Genomic DNA, 23844 nt, shown 5'->3' on the forward strand with positions numbered 1-23844 from the left:
ACACTGGCCTGCGAGCGCTCCAGTTGGAGAACAGCCTTTACCAAAGGTGCCATGGGCTTTGAAGAAACTCAATCTTAAGACGCAAGGGAGAAATGTGCTAAGAGGAAGGCATGCTTGACAAATCCACACCGTGATCAATTCCCGCCTGGAAACCAATGTCCCCCAATGTCCCCAATGGAAGGACATGTGGATCCAGAATTGGCCTCCACAGTCACTTATGGACCCATTGTTAAAATCGTGTTTATGGAAGACAATCTTACTCGGCTACAAGTAATCGCCGAAGAAGAAGAAGAAGAAGAAGAAGAAGAAGAAGAAGAAGAAGAAGAAGAAGAAGAAGAAGAAGATTGGAATTAATACAGGCTGTGGTAACAGACTGGATTCCTCTATCTTATTTAAAAGAATCATGCAACCAACAGCAGATTAAGCATAAAATAGTATGTACTTACACAAAGTCTTGCACTTGATTCCAGCACTAGCAGTAACAAATACAAGACAAGCAAATTCTATTTCTAGATTACAAAATACGTAGTTGAGTTTAAAAATTGAGTCTCTGCGGAAGCGGAGACCAGACAGATGCCTGTCTGCCTCAGAAGCATGGTGGGGAAAGAGAGTGATTTCTGAGGTAGGGGGAAGTAGAAAGGCTTAAACCCATTTTGTCTTTTTCCAGGCTAGAAAACTCAAGGGAAAACTCTTTAGTAGCTAATCTTGAACTCTCCACCCATTCATGTTCTTATTTAGCAAACATGCATTGTTAGATTTTGGCAGCAAAAGATATACAATGAATGGATGACAGAGAGCTACATGGGATTTGTTGCGTTTTACTAGACAGAAAGGGAGGAGGATCAGGAGTTGGCACCAGGCAGCTGTTTTACAGTGGCAGACATATGTCAGTCATTGCTGTGATAGAGAATTGTGAAAAACAGGGTGGGTGAGCATATGCACTTTGGCACAAGAGAAGGGCTATATAGAGCCTGAGAAGACATTAGGGTGATATTTAATATTAGTCATACCTATAGCAGACTCAATGAAATCCATGGGCCTTCTATGACTATTACTAATGTTAGACATGAGTGTGACTAATATTCTTTACAAATATTTCCTGACATAAAGAGGGGTTTTTCTGCAGGGAGGAAAGAGGGTCAATCACTGGTGTTTCCCTAGAACTCTTGCCCAACTCATTTTCACATTAATGATGCTTAAATACAAGATGCTATAGAATCCTTTTCTGTGTGAGCAACTTTTGTTCGTACGGGGGGGGGGGGGGGCTTTTCCCTGCGCATTGACACAAGGGTGCATAACATAGGGCAAAAGATTCCTGCATTGCAGGGAGTTGGACTAGGTGACTCTCATGACCCCTTCCAACTCTATGATCCCATACCCACAATTCCTTAAGGGGCAGCGCCAGCTGGATTATCCAGCAAAGTGGATCTCTAAAGCCTTTCCTCTACCTACAGACTACAGTTTGAGCCCCAAAGTTAGTCACATCCATTTTCTCCAAGTATGCATGAAAAGGAATGGCCTGATCCAGTATATTCATGATCCAGAAGCCTTTCCCGTTTGTTTCAATGAAAGGGGCTGATCTTTTTGAATGAAGACAGATCTCTCCACAGGCACACAAAACTTGTGTGTGAATTCAAATACATACAGATCAGCGCCAATATGAATGATTGCACCAACACATACTACATTATGCAAACCATCTGACATACCTCATCCTGGAGCTTCCATAACCACTGTATCTGTCTGGATAGCACAGGATGTTCTGATTTCCCTGGTACTGGGACTTACCTCTCTAATTTGTGCTGAATTCTGAAATTCCACGTTTTAGCAATTTAGAAACACGGCCATTTATGACGACGATGACGACGACAACAACAACAACAACAACAACAACAACAACAACAACAACAACATGGCAGTACCTGTCTTCCCCAACTTGATAGCACTCTCCAGCTGCCTTGAAGCCCAGCTCCCATCAGCCCCAGCCCCAGTGCCAGATTACCAATGGGCAGAATAGGCACTGGCCTAAGGGCCCCATGCCTTTTAAGGGACCTGCAACAACGGGTCGAAATAATATTGATTTGATCGTGAAAGAAAATTACAATCAAGTTTTCTTAGTTCAATGTTATCCCACTAGAGCACGCACACAAGGCCCCCCCCCAAGATTTTGACTGCCTAGGGGCCTCCACAGGGTTTAATCCAGCACTGCTCAGCCAGCATGGCCAATGGTCAGAAGCAAAGGGAGTTGCTGTCCTTCAGTATCTGAAAGGCACCAACTCAAGGAAGGCTGGTCCGTGCACATCTCTGGCACTTATAAGCATAGCTGCCAAGTCTCCCGTTTTTCACGGGAAACCCCCGTATTTTAAACCGTTTCCCACTGGCAGCCCGGATTGGGGAAAATCCCGTAAATCCCCTGGATTTCCTACCTGCTAGGGAGGCTCCATTTTGGGTCTTGGTGCTGCCCAATTTCCAGTGCCCAGACATGGGTAGCGCAGCACCGGAAGTCGCTTCTACGCATGTCCACACTTCCGGTGCCGTTCCGCCCATGCCTGGGCACAGAAAATCGGGTAGAACGGCACCGGAAGTCGCTTCTACGCATGTCCGGACAGCTGCTGATCCCGCATTTTTCAGCGGGAGACTTGGCAGCTATGCTTATAAGGTTGGCTCATGCAAAAAAAAAAAAGGTTGGTTCATGGAAAACCCCACACTATTTATTTATTTAGGCTTGTGGTGGGAAAATCCCCCATTCCTGTACCAATGATGCAAACAGTTGTACTCCTTAAAAATTGAAAGTGAACAGCCACACATAAGTGGTCAGTTACACGGAAGCGGAGTGAATAATAATGATAAGGGGATTTAAAAAACCCAAAAAAACTCTGTAATTTCCCGATAACTGATAAAAGCTGTTCCAGGACAAAAGATAAATAAATAAATCACATATTAACAGTCTCAAGCTATCATAACATTATGGAAGTGTTCCTGTTAATAACCCTGCTTTTATAATAATCATTCATGTAGCATTAACAAGGTATTTATAGAGTCCCAGTTGTGGTCTTCTTGTTAAGGGCGAGTCAAGGCCGACCCACCCATGAGGCAAGGTGAGGAGACCACCTCAAATGGCTGGAGAACCATAGGAGTAGCAGATCCTTATCTCCCACCCTTGTTTCTGATGTAGATCTTCACTCACCCTGACTTCCCTGGCAGGGAGGGTGACGCCAGACTGTTTTGGGCCAGCCCTGAGCGAGTCATCAGAATCACATTTCACCATTATAATGAGAAATGGGGGCTGGGGCAGTATGTTCTATGGCTTAGAGTTCGAAAAAGGCTCAGCCAATTGACTTGAAATTTGGTATTGTAGGAGAGGAAGGCTTGAGGGCGGTCTGTGCTGAATTAGGGATACAAAATATTTTGATCAAGTTAAATGTTTGATGAGAGACTCTGGCATGCTGACAGGATCTCCTTCTTCCATCGACTTTGCTGAGGTGTTTTTTCTGAAAACGTTTCCCGGTTTGTCCTGCGTGTTTTAAGAAATGGGCTTCTACTTTAGGTCAAAGGGGAATGCTTAGTATAAGTTTTTTACCCAGTAAAACAATGATAGCCGTATGAGACTCTTACTCTGTTGTGTCCATGCAACCATTTCTGGCTGTTTGGAACCTTGCTGTTGCTAGGCAGGATTCTCACAGACCAAGGCTCAGTTTGAAAGCACAAGGGAGTGGTTGGCGCCTGACATCTTTAAAGAAATCGGGTCCTCCCTCAAAAAGGTGAGACCTGGCAATCAAACCCTGTGTTGTGGGTGGGTATGATTGGGTAGCCACAACACCCAATTGGTAGATCCCTTGATTCAGGGTTTAATCAGGCCAATGGGACGCAGGCTAAATGGATCAAGGGACCTATATATACCTATGGACATGATCCAAAGCTTCCTCTTTTGGTGTGTGCATCGGAACACCCGCCCACCTCTCCCTACTTTTAGGGCTTGCGCGCTTGACCTTGCTATGCCGTCATGTGTCGTCTGTCGTTGGGACAGGGGCACGGCAGGAATTTTCCCCACTTGGCTGATTGGCTGGTGCCATTTGGTTTTCACCTGCAGCGTAGAAAATTGTCACAACTTGTAAGGTTGCGGATAGGCTCTAGTTCAGGTGATAGGGATGGGGGAACGCTCTCGCCATCCCTATGTGAAGGGTATTCCATTAAAGGAATCCAGGAACAAAATGGTTTGGTCAACCATGTGAGGGGGTTGTGCCCATGCCTGAGTCCAGCGGGACACCTGGGTGGTGGACATAGCCTGTTCCCGGCTTTCCACCTATCCGAGTGTTCACCCTAGGCTGACCTAGGCTGGCGCCCTGGGTCAGCGCTACCTGCAACGGTGCAGGGAGCTAGTCGAATCAGAGCCTATGCAACCACTCACTTACTGTAATCAATAAATTGGGGCCTAAATTCTGCCAAAAACCAAACCAAAATTTGAGTCTTGTCTGAATTTATTTTGAGGGGGAGGTTTAAAGGTCTGAACACGCAAATGGTGATGTGGCCACTCCTACAAATAAAAGCTCTGTGTGGACCCTGAGTACTTAACAATTACGTACCGTTCATCCACAAACACTCCCTTTTGGGGATAAGGTGCTCAGAAGGATGGTGACAGGCCAGCTACAGATACTTTAAGAGGTTATTGTGGCTCTCCCTCTCTCTCATACTGTTTGTGTTTTTAAAAATAATAATAATATTGTTCTACTGTTTTTATGCTTGTATCTGTGTTTTTATTATACTGTTTTACTGAGGGTTTTGTATACCACTTAAAGATTTTTTTAAATATTAAGCTGTTTAGAAATATTTGTAAATAAATAAATGCACAAATTCCTTACTTGCTGCTTATGTAGCCAAGAAAAGTTAGGTATTAAAGGAGATGGGAAGAAGAAACCAGAGACGAGTCCAAATAGTTTGAGACATGGGCATAGCCGGCGGGGGGGGGGCAGAGGGGCAGCTGCCACCCCAAATCAATACAAATCTGATGTTCTGCCCCCCCCCACAAAAGTCTGCCCCTAACAAAAAGCCTAACTACACCCATGGTTTGAGAAGTGTGTGGGGAGGGAAGGTAAAATATCTCAGAAGTACACAGCAGCTGGACTTCTGATGGCCAGCTTTTAAAGGCACAGGAAAGCCTTCAGGAAAACGAAAGTGGGAAGAGAGTTTTAGGGGGCGATTGTGTGGCAGTGTGTGCTTTATCTGTTGAATTTCCCCAAGCTACTCACAAGAACTTCATTCTGTGACTCATGCCACAGAATGACTTAATCTGAAGACAGTTGTTACTTGTCAATGTGACCTCACTTGTACACAGGGGCATTGCTTAATAGACTTTGTGCTCGGGGCCCATGACACAATTTACCTCCAGACAAATTAAGAGAACAAATGGCTGGGGTGTCATCAGGACTGTCCTTTCCAGTGCACGTAACCACTCTGTTAGTAAAGAAAAAAAGGGTTTGAAAAGAGGGGAAGTGGGCAAGAGATATGTGGCGGTGCAAAAGACCCAGGACTTGGCCCCCAGGGCCATTTCTACCCTAGATGGATTTAACTTTATGTTGATATGTCCAGGGTAAGTGTTCAGTTGCTGGCGGGACATAAACAAAGAGCACAATAACCTAATTTCTTGGGACAAGGAGTTCCACAAACGAGGTGCCTGTGCACTATCACTGACTAACACTGCATGTTTACCCATGTTTTGATCACTTGCCACAGGGTGCCATTGGAGGGATGGGAATCTGGTGTCAGAAAGGCAGGCAGGGAAAGTAATGAACATCAGTCCCCCATGTGGCTTTATCATTATTGCTAAACCAGGCATCACCAAACTGCGGCCCTCCAGATGTTTTGGCCTACAACTCCCATGATCCCTAGCTAAGAGGACCAGTGGTCAGGGATGATGGGAATTGTAGTCCAAAACATCTGGAGGGGTGAAGTTTGGGGATGCCTGCTAACTGAACAGCCACTTCTTCCAGCTGCCCCCCAAGTCAATCAAAATCAATACAAATCTGAGGTTCTGCCGCCCCCTAACAAAAGCCTGCCCCCCCCAACAAAAATCCTGGCTATGCCCATGTCCTGACCTTCCTCATTTAGCAAGATAAACTCTTAGGTGGAAAATATAAAGAGGGATGGGTAAAGGAACTATAATCCATGCAAGAGTTACAATGCCATAGACAAAGAATATTCTCCTAAGCAAGGAGGTAAAGACTAACTGCATACTGTACTACTGTATCTGAAAATTATGAGTCACGAATCACATGAATTTTGTGCAGCTAACCCCATGATTTTGGAATAGACCATAACTGGCACATCTTCACAAATTGGCAGCTATACTATGCTTAGAGGTCAATTTCTAAAGACAGGGTTAGTGAGTTGGTCTAAAAGTCTTCCCCTCTCAAGAGAAATTCCTTCACCTTAAATCCCAGATATGGGTGCGTGTTTGTGTTGTGTGTGGCTGCAGATTGGCTGTAGTGTTCCGGGAACGGAATTCTGCACATGCTCAGAGGCTCATATATGTCCCAGGGATGAGCTCTATGAAAAACAGGGTTGAGTTCTACTAAAGCCAATATTCTCGCAAACTCTGTTTTACTCTTAAGGCTTCGAAGAGTGTTATCTGCAGGAGCCCACTAAGAATTAAATCCCACGCTCCGTCCAGGATATACCAAAAGGCAGCGGAAGTTTTCAAAGCAAACTTTTCCAGCTTTGCTTCCAAGCAAAACGGGGACTGGGGAGGGCGGCGGGGGGGGGAGGAAGAGAGGGCATCGTCAGAGAGAAACTCCACCTTAGCAAGATTTGCGTCCTGCCTCACTGAGCTCAGCAGGCTTGTTTTGAACGCAAGGGGCGCTAGGGGCATATGGAGGATTTTCTTGCCTCTTTTCATCCTGGTTGGGGGGGGGGATGTGGGGTTAATTATCATATGTATATGTCAGTTTCAGGAAGGGGGTTGTACTTGGATAGCCCGTAGGAACCTTTAAAAAAAAAGGAGGGGAAAGAGAGAGGAGTGGAAAAGGATCAGAGGAATTAAAAGTGCAGAAGTAACCCCGTCAGATCACACAAGCTCAGCCGAAGCCTGACTTTCGACGCGGCCGGGTGTGCAAGTTGCTTGTCTCTCTCTCTCTCTCGCCATTCATTGGCAAGGGACCGGCCGAGTTGCAAGCTCCGCTCCTGCCGCCAGCCGGGATTGGTTGGATTCCCGATCACGCTGCGCCAAACTTTCGCAACTTTTTAAAAACTTTCGCTTCCCTCCTTGTTGTGCTCTTTTTGCATGGTCTTCGCAGCCGACGAGGGAGCTGCTACTCGCGCGCTTTCTGCTGCCTGGGAAGAGGAGGAGGAGGAAAACTTCCCCGCGGACGCCGAAGGGCCCTGGCCGAGGCAGCCACAAGGACAAGTCTGCAGCCGCCTGCAAATCCCCTTCCTCCTGCTCGCTCTTCCGACGTGAGCAGGCAGCGAGCAGCCCCGGTCTCGGCGCCCGGATTCCCCAGCGCGACCCCCGAGCGGCGAGAAGGAGACGCAGCTGGGAAAGGCGATTCCCCTGCCTGCCATGCAGAACTACAAGTACGACAAGGCGATGGCTCCCGAGAGCAAGAACGGCGGCAGCCCTGCCTTGAATAACAACCCCAGTAAAAGCCCCAGCAAGAAAGCTTTGCTCATTTGCCTCGACCTCTTCTGCCTCTTCATGGGTGAGATTTAAAACTCGAGCGACTCTCTCCCCCCCCTCTCCCCCATCTTAATTCACTTTCTTCAGATTTTATAAGAAGCAGTTCCAGAGAGGGTTGCACAACTATTTTTTTCCTCCTTCCAGCAGTCTCTCTGCTAAAACTAACCAGTGTCCCGTTCTTCTTTCCACTCTTCGTCTTTACTCTCTTGGTTGCTCACTTTTGCACTCTCCTTTCTTGCTTTTTCCGTTAAAAAACAACAACAAAACACCACAAAACTTTGTGACTGGGACATAACAAATCTTCTGGAGCCGCTCTCTGCTTTGCAAGAAGACAGTTCTTCGGAATAGATTCCTCTCCTCTCCCCATCTTGCATCCTGCAAGCTTTTTTTTTCTCTTTCTTTCCCCCGACCTTTTCTGGTTTCATGATGGGTTATGATGCCAAAGGATAAAAATGTGGGAGGAAAAAGCAAGCAGAAACAAAGCAAAGCGCTCCACTGCGTTGCAAAAGAGCTCTTAAGTAGCAATCTATGCCGTACTGTGTGTACAAAATGCACGAGCTAGGGCAGCCGGGCGTTGTTGATGCCAAGAAGGTTTTTTTTTTTTTAAGGGCTTCATTTTACTCTAGGAAAGCACCCAGCGAAACCACAGAAAATTATGGAAACCCAAACCAGCCCTGGTGCCCGTCCAAATAAAATGGATGTCCCAGCAAATGAGTTGAGCCTCATATGTAAACAAAGCATCTCCCATCCCAGCTGGCCCCTGAGGAGCAGCCAGGGAAACAAGGCATGCTTTTCACTTGGCTGCTCCTGGTTAAAGAATAGGCTTCAAAGGTGCCCTCCAAAGGATTTTCTGTAGTGGGAAAGGGAGCGAGGGAGTGTTTTGTGTGCCTTTTAAAAGAAAAAAGGAGAAAGGAATTACAACGACCTCAAGAAAAGATCCAGCTAGCAGCAGTTGTCCTGAAGCTAATTTTACTCTCAAACCAGTTTGTGGCTGAAAAGTCCCCAGTTTTCCAAGGGAAGGGGTAAAAATGTGGCTTGCAGGAAAGAGAGGAGAGGTGAAGTTTGGTTGTGCTGTTTGGTACACACACACAGAGGAACACACATCTGTGACCTGTCAGTGTTAAGAGTGGAAAGCATGTGCTGCGGTACTTGACCTGCTTTGAATTCTACCTTGTGGAGTTCCAGGGAAGTGTCTTGGTTAAAATGGGGGTGTTCCTTAAAATGAGGGTTTTCCTGTAGTTGTCTGAAAGGGTATAGGAAACAAAGAAAGAACAAACTTTTCCTCTCTGTTAGGGCTCTTGTTTCTTTAACCGAACAGGAAAGCCAGCAGCGCTAGCTCTCCATGCCTGGAAAGGCTTCACCTTTGACATTTCTGTCTACCATTCAGCTGTTAATGGCACAGAAACCCTGTCTGAGGAAATGTTAAAAGGTGACAATCCTAGCATGTAACTATGGTGTCTTAGTTAGCTTATGGTGGCTTTCATGCCACCATTCTTGATCGGAGGCATAGAGTATTCCAAAAAGGTGGCGAGTGTGCAGAAGCTTGGGCTGAAACCTTCCGGTGGATATCAGCCAACCTTGTGCCCTTCAGATGTTTGGGACAGCATTCCCACAGGCTGTGCTGGCTGGGGCTGATGGGAATTATAGTGCAAAGGGTGTGTTAAGGGCTGTCTGGGTATCCTATCTGCTCCTGACAAATATCTGTCTGATTTAGGAACACTGCAAACCATCCAGGACAGAAAGATGCCCTCTATCTGAAAAGATTGTTCCTTTCTTCAGACTGTCAGTGCTCCAAAGAACTTTACAAAACAAACAGTGCTGTTGACATACGCTCCCGTTTTCTCTTGATAGTGAAGATACAGTGCTGATTTGCCCCTTTAAATAGCTTGCCATAGGGAAAAAGTAAAAATGCGTGTCTCAAGCTTCTTACTCTAAGTAAGCTTGGAGACACTGAAAGGATTACTCCCTTTTGAAGTTCTCCGAGTGTCCTGGCTCCAGTAATTTATTATGCTTGAGGGGTTGTGATGTTTAGAGAAAGAACAAAATAAGGATGTCTGATCACCTGACTGAATCCAGATCAGGGCCATTTCACATTCAAGACGAAGGTTTTATGATGAGTGACTGTACGTCTTTTCGAAGTCTTACTCCTGCTTCAAATGTTTAGGTACCCTTAAAAATGCAACGTGAGAAGCAACATAGCCATTGGCATTAAGAGACTGTGGAAGGGAATCCCAGCTGGTACAGAATGGAATGAGACACTGTAGTTTACGCTAGTAGCATGTGGCTTTGTTGGGATCTGTAATAATGCTGACTGCTGTCCAATCTGCACAATTTGATGTGGATATAATAACAGTGCGTGTTAAGAGCAATTAGATCCCAAGAGCTGAATAGCTCTACTATAGAAGAACGTCAGTGTAAGTGGAATATTGGCGTGTTCCGCGGCACTTGAGATGCTGCATATGTGTAAGGCTTTGTTTTGAGAAAAGAGAATCTTCTCTCATTGTTCTCTTATGTATCATATGATGAACATTTAGTGAACCAGCATCTTTAAAATATCTTTGTGTCTGCTGCTCATTTCTCTTGAGGAGAAATCCATTGGTGTTTGGTGAACCGATCAGTAACCATTCTGTATCACTTAAGAAATTCTAAGAGTTTTTGAATGTAGAAATCTTCTTGATGTAGCTCACAGGCATACTATTTCAGTTCAAATTAGTTGGTGTTTTGTCATTCACTCTAAAAGAGGCAACATGAAGAGGGATTGTGCTCAATGAAAATTTTCTAACACACAAGAAAGCATCATTATTTTTCTCCTCTGTCATCATAACAACCTGTTTATAGGGCAAAGTGCAAAAAAGAAAAGGGATATATCTGTAAACAGAGTCTAGGGGGCACTGTGGTGTAGTGGATGGTGTGTAATTCACCAAAGACAATTCATGATGGCACATTGAGTCAAGGACTTGAGTTCCAATCCTGAGCATAAGTTATTGGGAGAGTAACCTAACATTTGTGTGCTATGCCAGCTATGCATTGTAAACTATGCTCATTAATTTTTGGAGCATTAAAAAAGAGGAAGCAGTATTGTGGTTACAGCGGGGGGGGGTGGTGGTCACAATTATAGGAAAATGTGCATAAGAAACAGTGAGCTGAGTTTTGATAGCTGGATTTCATCATTTACAGTCCACTCTACTCTATGAGAAATATGGACATCAATGGTGCATCTTTGTACAGATATGTCATAATGAGATGACTATGGAGTGGCACCTTAGTGGCTAATTAGTTTATATGATAAAAGCATTTATAGGCAATACTTACTTGGATGTCTGAAGTTCACTAAGAAAATGCTAGGTAGGTAAAACTCACAAGGATCAATTTAACAAGGTGAGAGCTAACGATAATAACACATCTCTTGACTACTAGAGCTCTCCATGTATCTACTATTGAATATTTTTAGTGCTTCAGTAATCATATATTGCCATGAAAGCTTGCCTTATGCCATAATCAGTTTCTTAAAAAGAGTTGGAATCTTCTGGAAAACAAGAAAAAGATAAAAACAAGATACCACAAGACTATGGTTTTTGAAAGCAGTTACCCCTCTGGAAACACATTAAGCTTATTACAAATTTCACAAAGTGAAATTTTATCCACGCTTGCTTGGAAGTAATGAATTCTAGGAGCTTTACTTATGACTGAACCCAAATAGGATCAGGCTGTGAGTTTTAACACACTGAAAATTAAAGAGAGTTTCAATGAAGCACTTGCCTCAGTTGTGAAGCCAACGCACCATATCTTGTCATTCTGCCCCTGTACTCCCAAGTAGCTTCCCAGCTGTGAATATTTAGTTGTAACATTGTATGAACATCTAGCAGGGTCCGGTATTGGAAGAAAGCTACAGGACTGCAAACAACTTTTCTATGAATGGCTTACACGCTGAAGAATCTTTCAGTTATACTAATGTTACAAAATCAATGGATTTCCAAGAAAGAAAAGAAGAACACAACAGCATGTGACTTTAATTATCCAGATACCACAGCCCTTTAACACTGATTGTTTCTGCTTAGAGCACATTTTTCTTCATACTGTCAGTTTGGTTTAATTTTTGCAGTTTATCGTTTCATCTGTTCTCTATTATCAGGCACAAATATATTAGGCAGAGAGGGAGAATAATAGCATTTTGCTTTATAATCCCACATGAATATGGACCTGTGGAAAAAGTTTCATCCTCTAGTGTCTGGAGGAAATGAACTATTTGATATGCACAGCATAAAAGTGATTAGTAGAAACATAGGATCCTTTATCCTAAGAACATAAAAGGAGTCCTACAAAAGCAGACCAATGGCATATCTATCCCAGAATTCTGTTCCCACAGTGGCCAACCAGATGTCTGTGGGAAACCCTTGAGGAACTGGTATTTGGTATCATATGGCCTCTGATTCTGGAATTAAAAGCCTTATCCTGCATGAAATTGTCTAATTTGCTTTTAGATCTTTCCAAATTGGTGGCCGTTGCTACATGCTGTGGTAGTGAATTCCTTAGTTCAATTAAGGTGCTACGTGAAGAAGTATGTACCCCATTATCTCCCTGCCCCATCTTTTCTCCAAGATAAAAGCCCCAAAAGTTGTAGCCTTCAGCCCCCTTGGTTACCCCTTTCTGCATCTTTTTCAGCTCATTTTTTGAGGTGCAAATAGAGCATGCAAGAGATCAGATTGCATGGCCTAACTCTATTTATCCCTGCCTAGGGATAGCATTGTCAGCTTTCCAGGAGTGCACAAATCATAGAATTGTAGAGTTGGAAGGGACCACAAGGGTCTTCTGTTCCAACCTCCTGCAATGCAGCAATCTTTTGCCCAATATATGGGGCCCACAAGCTTGAGATGAAGAATTTGTTGCTCTGCTGCAGTGTTTCCAAACTTGGGTCTCCAGCTATTGTTGGACTACATCAGGCACCCCCAAACTTCAGCCCTCCAGATGTTTTGGACTACAATTCCCATCTTCCCAACTACTGGTCCTGTTAGCTAGGGATCATGGGAGTTGTAGGCCAAAACATCTGGAGGGCCACAGTTTGGGGATGCCTGGACTACATCATCCCTAGCTAGCAGGGTCAGACATGATGGGAACTGTAGTCCAAAAACAGCTAGAGACCCAAGTTTGGGAAACACTGCTCTGCCAAATGAGTTATCCCAGCTGCTATCAAGATGGTGTGGGGACCAGGTGTGAGAACCTGCTAGCAGATATTCACAGCTCTGTAGCCAGTGCTTGTGGTGGTGCCCCCCCTCCCTGGCCACTTCACTTGTTCACTCTGCTATAACAGTGACTGTAGGCCTGGACATATCAAACAACATATTCAGAGTGGTAGTAATACATGTGCCAGATTGAGAAGAACAAGGGAATTTACTACCTGCCCTACATTTAACCATGCCATTAATACCTAACACAGGCAACTGCATATCTTCCGAGAGATGCACGTGCTGTTCTTGCATTGGGAGACTGCCAGCATTCTTTCACACATTGACAATCCCAGGATGTGCAGAATGTATGCCACTTTGCTTTTAGGAATGTTTCTAAGAGCATTTAGCCAAGCATGTAAAAGCTCCCTTCAGACATCTGCACTCAGCGCAGGAAGATGGATGGACTAGGTGCCCCTAGCGCACCTGAAGACATTGGGGGTTGGGCCAGCATGCACACTCCCATTCCTCTTCCTAGTTTGAGCTCTCCATTATTTTTGAACACTTGAAGAAGACTCAACTCATTCAGTCATCCATATATGTGTAGGAAGTGTACTACAGTTACATAGTGTACCATCAGTGATGGGAATGAATGAGCTTCTTAAATACCTGCGGTGTGGCAAAATTATTCTGTGCTTCAGACTTTAATCCCATGGACACTTACTTGGAGTAAGTCCCATTGAAGATTTTTGGATTTATTTCTAGATAAACATGGATAGGATTGTGCTATCAGCTGCATGTCAAGAACAAAGGTTCTTGGGGAGCTTTGCAGATGATGTATTGTTAGAAGTGCATTTCTTCCTCAGCGCAGGTTACATATTGGAGATATTCCTGCAGGATTGCAAAAGCACTTGGTTCTGATCTAATCCTAACTTGACACTTTGCTTTTCACATGTCTGTTTGAAACAACAAGTGCTTTCTACTTAAGGAAAACGAGAGCCTGTTGGAGAAGATCTAGTGTTATGTTAAATAACTTTTGATCAGAGTTAATGGGTTATTGAAAGTTCCACCTGAGTCATAACACTGAGTGGCCTTAGGCAAGTTGCTATTCCTCAGCCTCCAATTTCTAAAACAGGAACAATAATGTGGTGAGCGAAAATGAAGTAAAGATGGTAAATGAATTTGCATATTCAAATTAGTTCTCCTTTATTACTAAGCCAGAACATATTTAGCTTTCAGTATTATAGAACCCAGGTATAGAGACGCTAGGCTGGTTGAATACCAGGAATTTGCAGTGAAATCTTATACACATGTACTTAGAATCCTACAGATATTTTACCTGGGAGTACAGTGGTACCTCTACTTACGAATTTAATGCATTCCGAACGCACATTCGTAAGTCGAAAAAAAAAATGTAAGTAGAATCCCATAGGAATGCATTGGGAGAAAAAATTCGTAAGTTGAAGCAACCCTATCTAAAAATTCGTAAGTAGAAAAAAATCCTATCTAAATCGCATCCAAGATGGCGGACGGAGCTCCATTCGTAAGTAGAGTTATTCGTAAGTAGAGGTACCACTGTAAATCCTGAGCAGACATGTATGACTTGCATAATTATACTGATAAATTTGAAATGATGGATCAGGTTTGTATCCGTCTTCTTCTCCTTGCCATCTTAGCAATAATTCCTTTTCTGTGTCTCATGAAAGCACCTGAATGTTCCATTTTATTCACAGATGCAGAAGAAAAAAAGAAAAATAATGGTTATAAAAATAAATCCTGTGTTGGACTATTGTTTTGTATAGACTATGTGGAGCCAACTAATAGCAGGAAAAACTGTGTCTTAAATTTCTTATGATTGGATGTCAGAAAGAAATGGCTACAACTGGTACTTGCAAACTATTACTAGTGTGAATTAATGTTTCTTCTCATGTTCTACCTAATCATTAAGAAAACAGTTTATCTGAAGGGTGGAAAAGTTGGATTTTGATTAAAAATAATTAAAGTCCTTAATGAATTTTCAGACAAGGAATTTATTCACTTTCTATTGATGAATTGGTTGAATATCTTTTGTTTCTGAAGCCCTTGTTTCCTACCAGGATTATTCTCCAAATAGACCTTGTCATAGAAATATTTGCCCATTTAGTTTAGGACTGTTTACAACCTTGTGTGAGAAGTTGTGTGAGAGATGATTGATTAGATTAGACTCCCGCCTCCCATGGTTTTGCTTTTATTTATATCTTGAATAACTTGAGGTATTAATGGTAGCGATAGATATTCTCCAGGCTTTTTACAACTCCTTGTAATATAAAGCATCTTGCTTGATTTTGTCTTAGGCTTCCTGAAACACTTTCAATGTTTGCTCCTCTTAGAAGGGCAGTATTTGTACTGGCAACTCTGTATATCTATGTCACAGTTGCTATCCCAGATTCAGCTACTGAGCTTTATTTTATTATACCAGCCAACAAGAGCAAGCAGGGGATAATGAGCTGATAATGTGCTTGCTATCTCTTCTGCTTGTGTGAACTCTGCTGGACTTAGTGGTTTGTAAGAATAACTTCCAAAGTAAATGTCATCCTAAAGTGTTGGTGCCTGGAACAGAGGACAAATGCTATATGGGGGATGTTGTGAAATAACGGGTCTCCTTTAAGAATCTTGGATTCCTGAATTGTTTTAACAGCCAAAAAAGAAAGAATAGAAAGGAAACTGGTCTGCAAACCGAAGTATATAAGATCTCATAATTAAGTCTTATGAAATCAGTAATTCACTAATCTAGCTTGCTTTCTATCACATAATATATCCATTGCTCATAGTTGGTCCTGGAGCATATGAAATATTGGTTCTGCTTAGCCCCTTTCTATGTTTCATCATTAACTGCATCTCACCCTAAGGCATAAGAAATCTTCTATTGAGACAGCCCTTTGATTACTCTAAGGCTGGGGAGCCTATGACCCTCCAGAAGTTGGACTCTAATTCCCATCAGCCTCAGCTCGCAGGGCCCCCTCTCTATGCTCTATGGAACAGAATGGTCTCCCCACTTGCTACTGATGTTCTTATAGTGTTTTTGGCTTTTGGATTAGTGTTGCCTGCAGCTGTACTTCCCTACTGTCAGTTATTCAAGCTGTGATCAACCTGGAGAAACATTGGCAGCCGCAGTCTAAGATTATGACAGATTTGGTATGTTTGATTCAGCATGGATTGCTGGTTCCATTTACATCAGCAAATGCTTGTTCTGTATCATAACAAAATGTTGCCCAGTTTCCCTTTTTTCCTGCCATTGCCATTTTTTCCAGTGTGTTTTCACCCTTCTGTGTACCAGATATACTGGAACCACAGGATATAAATAGCCCATGCTCCCAATATTCACTCAAGATGTAAGGGAAAGGGGCTTATCCTCTAGGTGAGCCTGGGAAACCAATTCTGAAACCCTGGTGAGCATTGCCAATCCTTGCAAACAATACTAATTTCCCCTTTGGATCAATGGTCTGAATTGTTTTAAGGCAGGTTCCTATGGCACTGTGTTTCCAAGGTGACATGATATTTGCATGCCTGATTTGAAACCACACCTTATAATAAGTTCTGATAACATCCCAGTGGGCAATCCATTATCAACATCTCCATTTTTACAGGTTGGAAAGACAGGTGTTTACAGTGTTAAAAGACAGGTGTGTTTGAGTGCTCATGAAACAGACTTTGTACCTCTGTCAACCAGCTTACTTCTCTACACATATTGCATTGCCTGAATGGTGTACCAATATGGTTGCCACTAGGAGAAAATGAAGTCCTTGTTGTTTTAGTAGCTCTGATGCAGTAAGACCTTATATGGGAATGATGACAACTTCCCCGTCATCCAGATTTCCCCTTTTTGCTGGAAGGAGAATGGACCACTGAAACACTGGGGAGAATGCATTAACACCCAGGGTAGTTTATGCAGGGTCATTAAAGTGAATTGTTTCTAGTTCAGCAGCTAGCAGCTCTGTTTGCATATTTGAAGGTGATAACATCTTATGTACTTACACGAACTTTTGAGGAAAGTTACCGGTAGGTAGCTGTGTTGGTCTGCCATAGTCGAAACAAAATAAAAAAGTTCCTTCCAGTAGCACCTTAGAGACTAAGACAAACTTAGTTGGTCTCTAAGGTGCTACTGGAAGGAATTTTTTTTTTTAAGGAAAGGTACTGCAATTTCACTGTTGTTGAAATTGACCTGGTGAAATGGGATCAGCACCTGAAGACCTACATTGCAGAGGTTCCGCATTGTGCCATATTTCAAACATTGCTTTCATTTCATTCTGTTTTTTTAATCCTTGGCATACCTTGCAACTTTCAGCATACCAGAGTTTATACATTCCCACAATGTGTAGGCTCTTTTGCTGGTGGGAAACTAAGCCCCTTAATCAGGCTTCTGTGCATGAGGCTTTTGTTTTGACAGCTGTCAAAAGAAATTCAGAAGGGTATAGCTTTCACTTGATTGGTGGATGATTCAACTAGTTACAAGTCTAAGGACTCTAATCGGGAGGAGAAGCATGTGAAATTGCCAGAAGTTGCGATTGCTTTGAAAAAGTAGACAAGTGATAAAACAGAGGGTTAAGCCACCTTTAGATGGATTTGGCCGACAGTTTTTATGCTCATGGTTGAGGGGGAAAGACCCTCTAGTGACAACTTGTAATTAAAAAGAAAATCAAACTGGAGTAGATCAAATGAATCAGTCACTTTCTCAGTCTTGAGACCCATAAAACTCTACTTCTTATGTTATCCAATAAGCTTTTTAAAAGATATTTGATTGACTGGGTATTAGGCCTGTCAGTGGAAGCTAACCCCAAAAGCCAAACTCAATCTCCATTTTGAGATTTTTGTTAGAGCTTGAGCTGATGGAAATTGTAGTCCAAAATGAATGGACTGCACCAGGTTGGCAGGTTGATCATACCTTGGGTTGGAGTGTAACTATTAGGAATGTATATCACTATTATTATGTTCTGATTGTGAACCTGCCTTAGGCATCTTGTCTGATCTCTTGTCAATAAGTTTTATGGACCATTGATATGACTCAGCCTGAAAATTCTTACTTGTTCTTGATTTTGCTGGGGAAGTTGATTGAGTCAACCTGCAAAATAATGAGCTGTGTGTATATATTGTATATGATTTCATCACAGAGTCTTTGCTTAGCAAGAGGACTTCCTCAATATATTGTCTTGGGACAATTCGAATTAGCTCTCCTCTGCATTATCAGTGCCTACAGGCAAAGTGCTGCTTGACAAGGTTTAGCAACATCTGACAAGTTAATCAGTGCATGATTGCGTTATCATTGCATTAAAAGTTGCATTGTGTTAAAAGGAGTGTTGGTGAAGTAATTGAGTGATTCTAAAATGATGGAATCAGAACCTATTGGTGAAACGTCAGAAACCTGTGGCTGACATTAGTGGATGATGCAAACCTCTCCCTTTCTTTCATTACATTCCTTCCAGACTCCAAAGATCAGATGAGTCTTTTACGTACCTTTTGGCAGAGCTTTAAGAAGGTTTATGGCACAGTCTTCAAGGAATAACAATTTTGATGAGGAAGGAAGGAAAGGAGTAGGGTAACTCACACTTTACAATGTTGTATGGAAGGTCCTATATTTTGAAGGCTTTGTCAGCTGCAGTTCTGATGAATCCTGGGAGACTAAATGGGTGGTGGAATGTTGAGGAAGACACAGATAAGCAGAGAAATGACAGAGACCCTGGAAGATGAATTCAGGGACTTCACAAATGAAATCTACTGTCACCCTGGTGCATTTGACCCGATGCTTGCTGTTTTTAATGAACTGGCCTGCCATGCTAAGTTAGCAGGTGCCTAAAAGGGATAGGTAGGCTAAAATGCTGAGTAGAAGTGGGCAATCGTTTTGATTCTGAGGGACACTTGCAGCAGTGGGTAGCCAGTCCGACTACATGCCAGTGGGCACAGCCTAACAGTAACCGTCACCACCATATCCTCCCTCCCCCCCCTCAAACACACATGTTTTTGTATGCCTCATACACAGATACACACCCTCCCTGCCTCTGTCACACACTTAAGATACACGTAACCCGACTCTCACACAACTCGCCCCCCACATATGCACACTCTAACCTATCCCCAGCTGCATTGGAATTGCTGGAAAGGGCCCTGCAGGTGAAATAAAATCATTGTCACAGCAATCTTGTGTCACTGATGCAGCTCATATAACCACCGCTGCATTGCTTAGCATCTAGTTCACACCTGGGCAACTTGTGGTCCTTGCCCTAATTATGAGACAAAACAATTGACCTAGTGCTAGACAAAACAGGGTGTCCTATCCCCTCCCATGCCTCTCTCTTTAGACCAGGCATCCCCAAACCTGCGGCCCTCCAGATGTTTTGGCCTACAACTCCCATGATCCCTAGCTAACAGGACCAGTGGTCAGGGATGATGGGAATTGTAGTCCAAAACATCTGGAGGGCCGAAGTTTGGGGATGCCTGCTTTAGACAAAAGGGAGTGTAGTTCCAGCCTCTGGTAATATGTTTCAACGTTTCAAGCACATTTATGCTTATCTATGTTCTCTTGTATTACAGTCTGACACCAGCAATGGAAGGGTGTACAGTGTTATGATGTCCCTATATTGCAGGGAGTACCAGAATAAATAAATAAAAAACCACCCAAAAAACCAACAACTGAGCTTATTGGTGCATCTCTAACCTTCCTCTGATAGCATGGAGAATGGGCTCAGTTGTTTTGTCTGCCTTCAAGGATCTCTGCATGCTCTGCTGTGGAACAGGGTGGCCCTGGGTTGTGTAAGGGGGGGGCAGAAAGTAGAAGGCAGGCAAGGTCACAGAGTCTGAGAAACTTGTCTAGAGATGATCCTGTATTAGTGGTGGTTCAGAGAGATCGCCTTCCATTCCTTTTCAAGTTTCCCACTAAAATAAACAAATAATGCAAACACCTGTCAGTTGGAACTTCAAGTGAAAACAGCGGCTTTAATAACTGTTTGCCTTGTAATATACTAGTATTTTGACAGATTGCTGCTGCTGCGGCACACACCCTTTAGCTACCCACTGCACTTGACAGCAAGTGAGTGGCAAAACTGCATCTCATGTTTGAATCCCAAAATGCTGTTCTTCTAAACTGGTCCTTAGTGCAATCATGTTGAAAACCTTTTTAAAAAAGAGAAAATCATTGAGTTGCCCAAGGGTCTGATTCTGCCTGTGCTATAATAGCGTCCAAAGCATGCAAATTAATTCTGTTTCCAGACCTAATGGAGGCAGATTCCCCCTCCTTTTAATGAATTTGGTTAAGCATTTAATTCAAAAACAACAACAACGGACAGAACGTGAAGTATGTGTGTGCTCCAGCTCTTTGAAAGTTGTTTCAGTCCTGGGGAGGGGATGCATTCCCCAACCCACCCACCCCAGCCACAAAAGTTGTTAGCAGAGGTCAGTCCCTGCTGTCCATAATTTGCACAGAAGCCTGAGCTCGCTGTCTTTCCCACTGTTGCTTTTCAGTGCAGGCATTGTATAAGCCTGGTATCCATGGCAACTGGCCAAGAACTTCAAGCTAAGATCTCCTTAGCAAAAGAGAGTCTGTCGCCATGGTTTTGAGGAAAGCATTGAGAAAAGAATACCATAATCCCAGAAGGTTTTGGTAAACTGGTCATTTGAATGCAGTTAACTGTATTTCTCACTCAGGCAGCCCTCACAGATCCCCAGAGGATAAATGCTTCGTTCCCAGAAAGTCTCCCCCCTCATAAAAGGGGGGGGGGAGAAAGAATTTTAATTGATTACAGATAATTGATGCAACTCACTAAATCACTTGGGAGTAGTCTCACATCTATCATAAGTGGACTTTGTTCCGTGGGGGGGGGGGATTTATGGATCCAAGCCCAAGTATTTGCCAGTTTTACTTGAGGTCCACTGAGGCCTGTGTGGAAATCCTTCTCCCACATGTCACACCCCCAATTATTGGAAGGACATATGAAGACTCTAGCAGAAGATGGCAGGTAGTGGGGCTTTTGGGGGGGGGCATTAAGCATCTAGAAAAGTTCTAACCCTGCCATGCCTTATATCCCTCCAGTTCACTACTTCAGCCATTTCTGCCCATTCGTAGCTCACTTCTGGTATTGGGGCCAGGAATGGTGGACACCCGGCTGGAGCAATCAGCTATCAGGAGGTAAGGCATGGGAGGCAAAACGTTAATGGCCCCTTTACTGCTTGAGTAACTGCCAGCTCCATCCCCAGCTTTCCATGTGAATAGGGTGGACACATGAATGGTGGTCATGTCCAATTTGGCCCACTGAAGATTTGGGTTAATACTCTGCTGAACTCAGGAAAATACACCAAGACTGCAACCACGCTCATTTTTTTGCCCTGGTTCAAAGAAAGAGGGAAATTGCTTTTCCCTCTTCTTACCTTCTGATTAGCACTCATTTGATCAATGCATGCACATTGAGCAGCAGGGGAAAGAAGACAGACTCATCACAACTTGGGAAGCTGCTTATCAAAAAACAAGGAAGAGAGAAGGAGATTGGCAAGTCCCGAGGTGGCAGAGTCTGCTCCCTCAAGTACCTCCTATTTTAACAAGACAGACAAACCACAAGCCACAAATCACCAAAGGGTAACTGATGTACAAACCACTCTGGCAACTTGGTGAGCTGAATCTTTTTAGTGCCTGAACTTTCTTCTTTGTTGTGGGTTTGTTTTTCTGTTCCTTTTTTACTGAAGCAATAGTCTGTGGTGGTCTGAGAAGAATGGTAAGGTAGGACAGAGGTTTAGCTTGGTCCTGCTGGTGGACCTTGTTCTTTGAATCTTGCTCATGGTTCTATGTAGGATCCACCTGCCCCTTAGTAAGATTGGATGGTGACACTACTTTGTTCCCTTATTTTGTCTTTTGACATGAATTTCCTGACAGAATGATTTGGGTGTATCCTAATACAATCATACCTCGGGTTAAGTATGCTTCAGGTTGAGTACTTTCAAGTTAAGTACTCCGCGGATCCGTCTGGAATGAATTAATCCACTTTCCATTACTTTCAATGGGAAAGTTCGCTTCAGGTTAAGTACACTTCCGGTTAAGTACGGACTTCCAGAACCAATTAAGTACTTAACTTGAGGTACCACTGTAACTGACTCTTCTGTTCCTGGCACACTTTGTACCACCTGCTGTTTGATTAAGATAGAGCAACTAATGCTTTACCTGTAGTTCATTAAAGTGGGCATAAGCAACATGATGCCCCCCCCCGGATGTTTTGGATGACAGCCCCCATAATTCCTGACCACTGGCTATGCTGGCTGGGGCTGATGGGAGTTATTGTCCAACAAAGTCTGAAGGGCACAATAACTAATCTGAAAGACATGGAAGCCATAGTTTCACTCTAGGATCCATAAAGACACTCTTGTTTGCATTGATCATATTGAAAGTTTTGCTCTACCATCTATGAGACAACACTTTTCAGAAGTTGGAAAAGTCAGTGCTCAATTAAATAAATCTTGTGAAGTTTACAAGTCCAACTTTGTCTCATTATGATGTTTATGCTTCTTCAGTCAAGTAGAGGAAGGGCCCCCAGAGACCAGGTAAATATTCACATTAATGACTGTCTCATGAAAAACAAGAACCAAGGACTAAGGGACAAATTAGACATCAATAAGAGAAAACGCTGTTTTCCTCCTGCACTTACAATTGTCACAATACGGAACAAAAACTTGTACACCATCTGTGAAGAATGCACATTGCTATATGTCTATTTTGTCACAGGTACACATTACTGTGTAAAACCTTGTGTGCAGTTCTTCCTTCCTACACAGAGCTGATACCTATTGAGGACAAAAGTCTTGTGTGTGAAGGAGCGCTTGGTTCTGTGTATTTCAAGGCCTTTGTTGAAATGCCATTAAGGGTTAGAGTAGCGTGTGAGCCAGCTTCTGAGAAAGAATACTTGCTCTCACCCTCCTTTCCCTTAAAAGGATAAGTTTTGTGACGTCCCTTTTGGTTTTTTTTTACTCATTTGGCATGAATCTTTCACAAACACAAACCCATGGAAAAGTCAAATAGAGTTTTGGAGGGAGCCCATTTAAGGGGAGAGAGAAATATCCTCACACGTTTTAAGGTTACAAAGAAGCTTTCTGAAGATTTGGCTATGTCTGTCCTAGGGAATGTGTTCCAAAACCCAGCCTTTTCTTTTTCTGGCATCACAGAGCAGACTGCACACCAGCAAGCATCGTCTTCAACTAATTCCCTGGCATGTGCATGATTAGCCTTTAAAGGTGATCAGACTGAGGGCCAAATTAGGCATTAAACGAGGCTTTGCATTTAACCCACATGGTTGTTGTTGTTGTTTAATGAAGATAATAGCCGGGGGGGGGGGGAGAGCTAATAATTATCAGGATAGCAGCCAGTGGGGAAAGGGATTTTTAACACTCTCATTTCATGCTGCTTCCCCATAGAAAATCTTTCATCTGGAGGTACTATTTGCATTGGGAGACACTGTCCCCTTGGTGCCAAGACTTAAATCGCACCCCCCCCTGCAATCCTGATAATTATCACTGCCTGCCACATGATGCTATTTTGAATCTTACCTCTTGTTTAAATGAACCACATAATTCCTGTTTATTTGGATCCTGGATAAGGGCCTCTTCAGTTGGTCGCAACCCAGTGAGTCTTCACCACTGCAAAATTGGCAGTATGGTGTGGATACCAAGAGCGATCAAAACTGTTGGATGTGACTTGGATTTTTCCCCTTGGCTGGGATTGTTCCTGATTCTCTGTAGTTATTAGAGCGGGGAGATTCAAAAGCACAATTCTCATAGCTGCCAAGTTCTCCCTTTTTTAAAGGGAAATTCCCTTATGCTGAATAGGCTTCCTCGTGAGAAAAGGGAAAACTTGGCAGCTATGAATTCTCTGTAGTGAGAACTGGTATGTGACATCAATTTCAATAGGCTTTGCATCAGCTGATAAATTAGTTGCAGTGGGAGTAGGAAATGCTTGGAGAGAGTGGTTCCAGTGAACTGATTCAGCACACCCACTGGGGTGCATAG

The 23844-nt window shown here is 43.3% G+C and overlaps 1 protein-coding gene across 2 annotated transcripts in view; it reads left to right on the top strand.

Annotated features, from left to right (window-relative positions):
- Positions 1-6985: 6985 nt before the first annotated feature.
- PLPP3 (phospholipid phosphatase 3) overlaps positions 6986-23844 on the top strand; it is a 67098-nt gene continuing 50239 nt past the window's right edge. Inside the window, exon 1 of one of the 2 annotated variants that reach the window (XM_035121564.3) lies at positions 6986-7691. In XM_035121564.3, the coding sequence (XP_034977455.1) occupies positions 7553-7691 (139 nt within the window). In that variant the 5' untranslated portion in view covers positions 6986-7552. The remainder of the gene's footprint in view (positions 7692-23844) is intronic. The other variant, XR_015951037.1, reaches the window with a different exon arrangement.

Source organism: Zootoca vivipara, chromosome 7 (genome assembly GCF_965207765.1).
Source record: "Zootoca vivipara chromosome 7, rZooViv2.hap1.1, whole genome shotgun sequence".
Lineage (NCBI taxonomy): Eukaryota > Metazoa > Chordata > Lepidosauria > Squamata > Lacertidae > Zootoca > Zootoca vivipara.